This window comes from Oncorhynchus gorbuscha, linkage group LG10 (genome assembly GCF_021184085.1).
Source record: "Oncorhynchus gorbuscha isolate QuinsamMale2020 ecotype Even-year linkage group LG10, OgorEven_v1.0, whole genome shotgun sequence".
Taxonomy (NCBI): domain Eukaryota; kingdom Metazoa; phylum Chordata; class Actinopteri; order Salmoniformes; family Salmonidae; genus Oncorhynchus; species Oncorhynchus gorbuscha.
The window spans coordinates 20,533,648-20,545,126 of record NC_060182.1 but is presented as its reverse complement, the minus strand read 5'-3'; the positions used below and the strand labels follow the sequence as shown (position 1 = coordinate 20,545,126).

The 11,479-nt window shown below is 42.3% G+C and overlaps 1 protein-coding gene across 1 annotated transcript; it reads left to right on the top strand.

The window, feature by feature from the left end:
- Window positions 1–1,687: 1,687 nt before the first annotated feature.
- Window positions 1,688–10,213, top strand: LOC124045665 (cytosolic sulfotransferase 3-like). The gene is made up of 8 exons (XM_046365154.1): window positions 1,688–2,045; window positions 2,904–3,042; window positions 3,164–3,292; window positions 3,616–3,716; window positions 5,193–5,319; window positions 5,519–5,616; window positions 9,394–9,568; window positions 9,686–10,213. The coding sequence occupies exons 1-8, from the start codon at window positions 2,037–2,039 to the stop codon at window positions 9,796–9,798; spliced, it is 891 nt and encodes a 296-aa protein (XP_046221110.1). The 5' UTR covers window positions 1,688–2,036; the 3' UTR covers window positions 9,799–10,213.
- The last annotated feature ends 1,266 nt before the right edge of the window (window positions 10,214–11,479 follow it).

Genomic DNA, 11,479 nt, shown 5'->3' with positions numbered 1-11,479 from the left:
CAGTGTTCCGGAAAGCAAGTGCTTACTTGAAAAGGGGCCAACAATGTGTCCCAGTGGACTAGAGGCAGAGGGGTACAAGAAAACTAATTTCCTCTCTAGGTTTCTTCCTAGGTTCCTGCGTTTCTAGGGAGTTTTTCCTAGCCACTGTGCTTTTACATCCACATTGCTTGTTGTTTGGGGTTTTAGGCTGGGTTTCTGTATAAGCACTTTGTGACATTTTCTGATGTAAAAAGGGCTTTATAAATACATGTGATTGATTGATTTCAGGCACACATTCTCTTTCTCTCTGACATTCAAGAGTGAAAATAGTTTATCTTTCTGTTGCATGAGAGCGGTGGAAGAGTTCCCCTCCCTCTCTCACTCTGTTCCACCCTATACTCTCTGTCACACACATACCTCAGAGAATCATACTCCCACTTTCAGTTTCTGTCATGCACACACACTGCAATCACCTTAACATATACTGTTGCCTGTAGACAACATTTTATGGGAACTGGTTTCACAAATCCCTCCTCCTTCTCTGAGTAGACAAATTGTTTGGTCAGAGGGTCGCTTGGTCCAGTGTTCCGGAAAGCAAGTGCTTACTTGAAAAGGGGCCAACAATGTGTCCCAGTGGACTAGAGGCAGAGGGGTACAAGAGAGCCTGGATCCTCTCTAGGTTTGTTCCTAGGTTCCTGCGTTTCTAGAGAGTGTTTCCTAGCTACCATGCTTCTACATCCACATTGCTTGTTGTTTGAGGTTTTAGGCTGGGTTTCTGTATAAACACTTTGTGACATCTGCCTATGTAAAAAGGGCTTTATGAATAGATGTGATTGATTGATTACAGGCACACATTCTCTTTCTCTCTGACATGCAAGATTGAAAATAGTTTATCTTTCTGTTGCATGAGAGCGGTGGAAGAGTTCCCCTCCCTCTCTCACTCTGTTCCACCCTATACTCTCTGTCACACACATACCTCAGAGAATCATACTCCCACTTTCAGTTTGTGTCACGCACACACACATGCAATCACCTTAACATATACTGTTGCCTGTATACAACATCTTATGGGAACTGGTTTCACAAATCCCCCTTCTCTGAGTAGACAAATTGTTTGGTCAGAGGGTCGCTTGGTCCAGTGTTCCGGAAAGCAAGTGCTTACTTGAAAAGGGGCCAACAATGTGTCCGAGGGGTAAAAGAGAGGGCCTACGAGGGCGACAAATTAAATTAGGCTTAACAAGGACATTACGAGAGAAAGTACCTGAGGATTAAAGAAAATTATGGTGAAGTGGTAATTCACAGACCCAGAGCACAAAGAATCCAACCAGTGCATTACTTCAAGAGAGAGGAGAGGTCATCTAGAACCAGACCCATGCAGACTTTCTACGCATCTCTCTGGGGATCCACTGTGCTGTTGAAATCTGCTCATATCCGCTAGCCTGACCAATCAGAGCAGGCGTGGAATGAATCAAGGACTGAGAGAATGAGTATTCTCCAGTTTCTTTGACAACATGTTGCTCTGTTCTAGGGAGCTTCAAAAGAGCTGAAAACCTTATGTGTGTTTATTGAAGTGAGTTGCTTTAGGCTCTTGTCACCTTACCCATTTTGTGACATAATTTGTGAGAGGAGTGCTAATACACACATACATGTGTGCATGAAATAAAAACCAACCTACACACTGGAAAGAAGAATTAGAACCCATTAGAAGAAAGAAGTATCAGAGTGAGTGTATGTGTGCATGTGAAGCAGAAGGAGGGTGGTCACTAACAGGGGAATAAAAGGATATGGAGGGGGTGGCTTGACACAATACATCTGTGGTTGCAGTAACGAGAGAGAGAGAGTTCTGAACTTATGTAAGAAGGAGTGGAGGTAAGATAAGAATGCGAAGCTGGGTTGGACAATATAAACCAAAACAAGAGAGAAAATACATTGCCTGTAGTGAGGGAAGAGAAAGGAACAGGGGAAGGAGAAGCAGAAGGACTGCTTGTACAGAGACAAGTAGAGACTGAAAAGCTGAGAAGTGTTGCTAAACAGGATACTACTGAATTCCATTCAACATGGAAAATGTGAGCTTCTCTTTTTTAATTTTCAAATGTTCTGTGACAGTAGCTGATATATCTTATGATTCTATTTACATATTTCAACATTTTGAGTGTAATGTAACTGACTTTTATTTATTTTCTCTGTTCACAAATTGTGTTGTCTTACCGCAGATGGCTTTCTATTGTGTATTTGTGCATGATGGCTTTGTATTTTAGCATGAATAAATGTGACTGTGGTGAACATGAAGTTCATTATGGTTCAAAAGCAGATACAGTTGTTTAAGTTATTCAAAGTTTTTACTGACACCAATGCAAATATTATGAAATGTATTCAAATGTACAGACTATTCGATAGAATCGAAGAGATTTTTGCCTTTTCTTAGATCTTTTCCATGAGACTGACAAAGGTTTTACATGCCTAAGTCTGAAAGTGCTTGTGCTCTGGTTTTGAAGTGTGTACAGATAAGATCTTGGCGCGAAATTACTGGCCATCTACCTATAGAGACCATGCCAGGAAACCTGCAGACCTTTTCCCTTTAACGTAACATAACCAGCTTCTTACTTTTGTAGAGACAGGATCAAATGGCCTATTCAACCAATTTTTATAGATCACATATCAGGCTCATTATGTTGGAAACATACAATGTTAATAGTCAGCTAGTTGTGCTTTGGAAAGTCATCGTGACCATCTACAGTCTATCATTTTCTGTACTGTATGTATTTTGACAAGAGAACTGGCAAGGAATTATATGTGGAAACTGGGACCTCTTGTCACCTGGAGAATATCCTTGAATTAAGCAAGAATATTAGTGAATAGTTGATTATTGTAATTCTCCCTGATAATATCTCTCTGATCAGAGGTGGACTGTGTTGTTGTAACAGATGGAGCTGCCACCTCGACCAAATCTCTTTGACTTCCATGGAGTCTCCATGACCCACTATTTCACTGACAACTGGGAGAACATAAAAAACTTCCAGGCCAGGCCAGATGATATCCTCATTGTCACTTACCCCAAAGCAGGTCTGTGTGTGTGTGTTTGTGTGTGTGTTTGTGCGTTGTCAACATTTTGTAGAAATACATCTTTGACATGCATCTCTCTCCCCATTTCTCCATACTCCCTCCCCCTCTTTCTCTCTCCCAGGTACCACATGGGTCTCCTACATTCTAGACCTGCTGTATTTTGGTCAGACAGCCCCTGAGCGTCAGATTTCACTGCCTATCTATGAGAGGGTGCCTTTCCTGGAGAGTGACTTCCATATTCTCCCTCCAGGTTAGAATACAACCCTGATATAACTCCACACTGAAGCCTTTATCTTGATTACACATCAATAAAGTCTGCGTAGATCAACCTTTGTCATGCTTGAAAACAGAATCCGGAAAACACCACACACAATACAATAAACCAAGTCCTCATCTACAGCCTTTTTACTGTCACAAAGTTGAAGGACTTTTTGAATGACTTGAAATCTTATACTGTGAGAAGTTGTGCCAATCACATATTCCAGCTACATGACAATAAGCAGGTTTACTGTAAAAATCATCCTTATCTCCAAAAAGTAACCGATTCAGTTCCCCACCCCTCTGTACACACAGGAACAGAGCTGGCAGACAAGTTATCCACCTCTCCTCGCCTCATCAAGACTCACCTCCCAGTCCAGTTGGTACCCAAGTCCTTCTGGGAGCAGAACTGCAGGGTACATTATATGTAACTCTCTGCTTGTTGTCTGTGTAGTCTGTGAATCTGACTCTGCTCATGTCTGCTGGTGTAGCATATGGTTAACATTTATGCATCCTCAAACCTCCTGTGCTGCATTTTGTCCAGTAAGTGAACTTAATTAATGACACAATTTGTGTGAGTCCCTAATGGAGGGCAGCATAACACAATACACCAACTTTTGCAAACCTCTCTAGAACCAGCGTGCGTCTCCGTGTGGATTGCGAAGACTCCAGTCTTTGTAAACAGTTTTTGTTGTCCTAATTTTTCCTCTTCCATTTCCTTCTGTGTGGTTTGTTTAAGTGATATTGCCCGAGAAGCCGGTGTTAGGAGGATATATTGACATGGGTGTTGTTGGACCCGAGATGAAGTCGAGGTCCGGCAAACTGTACCAAAATATCCTCCAAACACCGGCGTTGAGGGCATTATCACTTTTATTCAAGGGGTTGACAAATGTTCATTAAAAAACATTCTTTTTATGAATTTATTCATACTTTTTCATCCTTCCATGGGATGTAGTCCCATCAAAAATCTAAGGTTGCTACCCAAGCCGGCTGGTTATCCTTTCCATCGGTTCGGTTGCCAGAGACGGGACTCAGTTGTTTTGTCTTTTTGTTCTGTATCTATAGACGCCCCTCAGTCGTTCGTTCAAAATGTTTGATTGCCATACTGGTTGGCGATTTTCTTATACCTTGCTTGCTAGCTATCCAACTATGGCTAACTTACAGTCATGTCAAAACAGAGCATCCAGAATTACTAGTGACATTTATTTGGATACATGCATAACAATTAACTAATGATGCACGATTTCACCTGATATAGAAAATGTGCTCACTCGTCAGGACACTGTTGTTCAGAGGAGCTAGCCAACAACACAGCTAACACACTCACTTCAAACTGAAGCTGAAAAGTATGCAAACTATCTGCATTTCACTTCATTTGTCCTGTTTCCTATTGACATTTCTTTGTATATATCCATAAAAATGATGCCAGCTGATTCATGATTTCGACTGGCTGAGAAACGCTGCCTGCCTGTCTTTCTCGTCCTGACTCACAACACGTTCATCACTATGGGACAGCTGGAGACTGAAATTGAATATTGAAACAATGTTGCAAATGTCAGAGAGACAGACACCAATGTTTATACAAATGCTAGTCTAAAAGAAATGTGAGAATGTCTAGATGCTTTTTATAGTGGAGATCAAGTTTATAAATTGCCTGTATGGGCTGATGAAACAGTGGATTGCACAGTGAGATGGAACAGAGTAAATAGGCATTTCAACATCATAGCTTTAGCCTGTGGTAACTTGTGGAACAGACACCAGCTGTAATGTGGTTTTAACCAATGAGCATGCAAGATTAGACCCACCCGTTGTATAATTAAACAATATACTCTTACATCAAGTTATGTTGTAATTGCAACGATTTCTCTCTCTCTCTCTCCCTCTCTCTGTAGGTAGTGTATATGGCCCGTAATGCCAAGGACAATGCAGTGTCTTATTTCCACTTTGACCGTATGAACCAGGCACAGCCAGAGCCAGGAGACTGGGACAACTTCTTACAGAGATTCATGGATGGAAAGAGTGAGTGAAGGAGAGAATGAACGAGTGAATGAACGAGTCTGTGAACAAATCATTTACAATGAGTAAGAGAGATAGCACAGTACAGATGTTGATGAGGCTCTGTGATTCTGGCTTATTGATCAGTATTTTTCCTGACTATATATGCAACTCTATCTATCTCTCTAACATCCTCTCATGTCCACATGGCTGCTTTCCTCAGTGGTGTTTGGTCCCTGGTACGAACATGTAACTGTCTGGTGGGAGAGGAAACAGACTCACTCAAAACTCCACTACGTTTTCTATGAAGATATGGTTGAGGTGAGTAGAACAACTACCTCCTGTGCCATAAAGGTTCTGACCTCTTTGCAGATTATGTCGCACATTAACGTACATAAAGGCAGTGTGTATGACCGTGTTATATTGTTATATTGATAATCTCAAGAATTAGCTTTCAGTGAGAAAGAGTACTGTAGTAGGATGTCCCTTGTGGGTATCCGTAACCTATGTAGGACATGCACAGCACAGGCCAGTAGACATGCTGAAGCTTGAACCTTGTCGTGCCTCCTTATTTTAAATAATACTACATGGTGTCAGAATGGTTTTAATAATCACAAAAACGTGAAGGACTTACCACGTGAATCATACAGCCGACAGACTGTTTCAAAGCAAGGAAGGCACAGAAACAGAGATTAGCAGCGTAGATCATAATTGGGCTAGTTAACGAGAGAGGACTATGTTACTGCGGGCAACGTTACAAGAGGTAGAAGCCGAGATGGGTCCAGCTGCGATGTCATCTCTCAGAGCACACATCCCTCAGGGTCTCTATACTGCGACCTAATGATATGGAATCTCAGTGCAGTGCACCTCTCAGGAAAAGAGGGGCTTTTGAAAGGAGTGGATGTTTTGAAAGGAACCATATACGGAGAAGTGGAGTGCGAAAGGTGCCACTCAAGACATCGCTTGGGTTATCGGATGTTACTCATGGTCTCCACAGATGACAGTATGGAATTTCAGTTCTGCAAAAAATGCAAATCAAATGTATTTATATAGCCCTTCTTACATCAGCTGATATATCAAAGTGCTGTACAGAAACCCAGCCTACCCCAAACAGCGAGCAATGCAGGTGTAGAAGCACGGTGGCTAGGAAAAACTCCCTAGAAAGGCCAGAACCTAGGAAGAAACCTAGAGATGAACCAGGCTATGAGGGGTGGCCAGTCCTCTTCTGGCTGTGCCGGGTGAAGATTATAACAGAACATGGCCAAGATGTTCAAATGTTCTTAAATGACCAGCATGGTCAAATAATAATAATCACAGTAGTTGTCGAGGGTGCAACTGGTCAGCACCTCAGGAGTAAATGTCAGTTGGCTTTTCATAGCCGATCATTGAGAGTATCTCTACCGCTCCTGCTGTCTCTAGAGAGTTGAATCAGCAGGTCTGGGACAGGTAGCACGTCCGGTGAACAAGTCAGGGTTCCATAGCCGCGGGCAGAACAGTTGAAACTGGAGCAGCAGCACGGCCAGGTGGACTGGGGACAGCAAGGAGTCATCATGCCAGGTAGTCCTGAGGCATGGTCCTAGGGCTCAGGTCCTCCGAGAGAGAGAAAGAAAGAAAGAGAGAAAGAGAGAATTAGAGAGAGTATTCTTAAATTCACACAGGACACCGGATAAGACAGGAGAAGTACTCCAGATATAACAAACTGACCCTAGCCCCCGACACATAAACTACTGCAGAATAAATACTGGAGGCTGAGACAGGAAGGGTCAGGAGAAACTGTGGCCCATCCGATGATACCCCCGGACAGGGCCAAATAGGCAGGATATAACCCCACCTACTTTGCCAAAGCACAGGCCCCAGACCACAAGAGGTATATATTCAACCACCAACTTACCATCCTGAGACAAGGCCGAGTATAGCCCACAAAGTTGTGTGAGTTGTCTTTGAACGTTAGCTACCTTTACTTTTAAGAGCATACATTCATTTTACAATATTGAATATTATTATATGGGTGATATTCAATATTGAATATGGAATATTGTTGAATATTTAAAATAATAATAATTGAAATATCAAGCCATGGTGGTTCTAGTTGTTATAGAATTAGAACGTTTCTAGTATTTAAAGACTCTTTTTGAAATCCCCACTTCTCCTAATGTAGTTCCTTTATACACCCCCACTTTTCCTGAGAGATGCACTGAGAGATGCACTGAGAGATGACATATCAGTAGGTAGCAGCATAGAGACCCTGAAGGATGACTGCTCTGACAGATGGCATTGCAGCTAGACCCTATTGAAGAAGCTGGTGGGATTTCAGGTCTGGTGACTCCCAAGTTCAATGCGTTCTTGCGCAAACCTGGACAGGCCAGTGGCTAGTGCTGACAGATTTCGCATTAGCTCCGCTGAGAATGTTGATTGTATGGTTTACACTATGGGTGATGAGGACATATTAAAGGCTTCACTGTTGACTGAGGAAGAGAAACTTAACTGCAGTGCCCTTAAAGATTTCTTAGGACAACAAAACATTATATTTGAGAGAGGTTGGTTTAATGTGCGCAAACAGAAGCTGGGTGAAACCGCCGACAGCTTCATCACAGCTCTTCACAAGCTAGAGGAACATTGTCAATTTGACAGCTTGGCTCACTCAGGAAAAAACTGATCCAAAATCAGATTTTAGTGGGAATAAGAAATATCTAACTTTCTGAAGTTATAGTTGGATTCACAGCTTACCTTGTCCAAAGCTGTAAATCACGCAGTGAGACAGTAAAAAACAGCAGGAAATGCGGTGCAGAGCTCTAAGCAGACAGAGTGAAGAGAGTGAGGAAATATATGCGTTCTCATACCGTGCTAAAAAACCTGAGGGGAACACAGAGACAGACGTGGAAAAAACAACCACGGACATGGCCAGTAACCAGTTCAAGCGTTTGTGGTAGATGTAGGAAATCCCCTTTCCACAACTGGAAAGATTGCCCAGGAAAGGATGAGTAATGCAGGAAATGTCACTTGAGATGACACTTTTAGCTGTCTGACAATCAATGTTTTGAAAAAGAAATTCTTAGACAACAAGGTGACTACAAAATCTGCCTCAAGAAGGATGACATCCCCAATGCCATTGCCACCCCCCGCCATGTGCCTATCCCTTTATTGGTGAAAGTAAATGACGAATTGGGTAGGATAGAAGAAATTGAGGCTGTGTCTAAAATAGAGACTCACACTGACTGGTGTGCAGGGACGGTGCTGGTTCCCAAATGCCATTGGGGACATAAGGATCTGCATGGACATGACTAACTTGAATGAGGCACTCTGCAGAGAGAGACACATCGAACAGTCGCCGGCCCAGTTGGATGGCTCACAGGTCATCACAAAGCTGGATACCACTCAGGATTTTAGGAGATACCGATGTCACCAGAGAGTAGGGCACTCACAATGTTTATAACACGGTTTGGCCGCTACTGTTTCAACGTTTTGCCATTTAGAATCACTTCCGGTCCAATTACAAAGACGCATGTCCCAGCTGTTGGATTGGCAAAGTGGAGTCATAGTCCACGCGGACGCGTGCTTGATTGCGGATGGGACAGAGCAAAACATGAGGACTCACAGCAGTTCTGACTAGACTCCAGGACACTGGCTTGACACTCAATGAAAAAGGCACCTTCTCACAGTCAGGGGTCTTGTTCTTGGGACACAGAATCAGTGCAGCTGGAATAGAGCCGGACAAGGACAAGATCAGTGCCGTCGCATACATGCTCCTCCCCCAGAAAGTGGCTGAAGTTAGGACCTTTTTAGGCGTGGTCACATACGTGGGTAAGTTCCTCCCACAGGTTTCAGACAAAACCGAACCCGTAAGAGAATTATTAGCCAAAGGGAATGACTGGTCATTGGGTCACATGCAACATGCGGCGTTTGAGAAAGTCAATGGAGACCTGGCCCCACAGAGAGTGCTGGCCCAGTACCGTCCCCACGCTAAGACAAAGGTATCAGCACATGCATCGTCTTTTGGACTAGGGATTGTCCTCACTCAGATGCAGGACAAGATGGATTGGCAGATAATACTTTTAGATAATACTACAAGTACAGTATCCAGTGTGTGTTTTCCTGCAGGATACGGGGAGAGAGCTGGACAGGCTGTGCTCCTTCCTAGGTTTGTCTCCTTCAGCAGAGGAAAAGGAGAGGGTGAGAGGAGGAGTGCAGTTTGATACTATGAAGAAGAACAGCATGGCCAACTATTCCACCGTTCCAATCATGGATTTCAAGATCTCTCCATTCATGCGAAAAGGTAGACTTCTCCATGTCTCCCCTATACCTCTCTCTCTTTCAGTTGTTCTCTCCTCCCCTCTCTATGTCCACCACCTTTTCTTTGCTCACGACTCTCTCTCACTCTCTCCCTCTCCAGGAAAGGTTGGTGACTGGAAGAAACATTTCACTGTAGCCCAGAGTGAACAGTTTGATGAAGACTATAAGAAGAAGATGAAGAACACCACCGTACAGTTCCGCACTGTAGTCTAGGGGTTGTGGTCAAGTTGATTGTCTGATTGTTTGTGGTCAGGTTGATTGATTGTGTATTTGGCGCACATAGACTTACGATAGGCTTGGCTGGGGTGTCAGTCTTCCATTGGTCCACAGTTAACTGGGTTATAGTGTTGAATATACAGGGTGAGGATCATATCGTATCATATCCTGGAGTGTGAATGAGAAAGATCATGAAGTGTCTTATATCATTTTTTGAGAATGATTGATGCTACTTTGAGATATGAGCTATAGGTTGAGAACTAAAAACAAAAGTAAAATGAGGACATGCTGAACAGAACATTCTTAGCAATGTGAGCTATTTGTAAATCCTCTTGCCTGGTCTGTTTTTCAGAGTCTGAGAAAAAAACAGTGAGAGTCGATACAGTAATAAATATGTAAATGGTGAAGAGTATTGTTAAGCATCAAGCATTGTTTTATTCTGTTTCAAAAATATACATACTTTTAAACTGTAACAATTCCTACTCGTATACAGTATACAGTATGACTAAACGTAATACATTAATGTTTGTTTGAGTGCATTTTTTTTTACAGGGACCGTGCACATTAATTAACGTTTCAGTAAAAGTGCCGGTTTAGCCAGCCGCAGTCCCTGAAGCAGGTTATTAAAAACAATTACAATACATACAATCAATGAGCAGTGAGCACACGCAGAGCAACATAGGACAAGCAAGACGTAGCATACAGACAGAGCAACATGGCACAAAAAGCAACAAGACAAAATCCATAAATACAAACAAAGTGTTTCCACACCTCACAAGCTACAGGCAACAGACAAAATGGAAAGCGGCAATACACAGCTAGGGATTATGTTCACAAATCTGATTGACCTTTAGCCATGTCTTCATGTTTTTTGTGAAAGTGTGATACGTGAGAGTCCATACAGTAACAAATATGTAAATGGAGAAGAGCATTATTAAGCATCAAGCATTGTTTTATTCTGTTTCAAAAATATACATACTTTGAAACTGTAACAATTCCTACTCGTATACAGTATACAGTATGACTAAACATAATACATTGATGTTCATGTACTTGTACTTAAAATATTATGAAATGTCTTTATGACCCAAAGCGATTAAAGAGCCAGTAATTTGCACATACACACACCCTCCACTTTTCACAGCTGTCTCGGCTGTATGTTCACTATGCCTGTAAAAAGTCTGACACTTGCACTGTAAAAAGGGGGGGTGGGGCTGTTGTTCATCTGAAGTGATTCTACTGTTTGGAATGATAGAAAATTACACTGGTTCTTCCAACCTACTTTATTCAATTTGCCTGATATCAAATCATGTATTTTTTATTTAATGAAACTGTCACGATCGTTAGAATAACTGGACCAAAGCGCAGCGTGATCTGGGTTCCACATCTTTTTATTTCTAAATAAAACTCACAGAAAAACCAAAACAATACATCTCAAAACGAAACGTGAAGCTAACAATAATACTAACAGGCAACTATCCATTTACATTACATTTAAGTCATTTAGCAGACGCTCTTATCCAGAGCGACTTACAAATTGGTGCATTCACCTTATGACATCCAGTGGGACAGTCACTTAACAATAGTGCATCTAAAACTTAGGGGGGGGGGGGTGAGAGGGATTACTTATCCTATCCTAGGTATTCCTTAAAGAGGTGGGGTTTCAGGTGTCTCTATC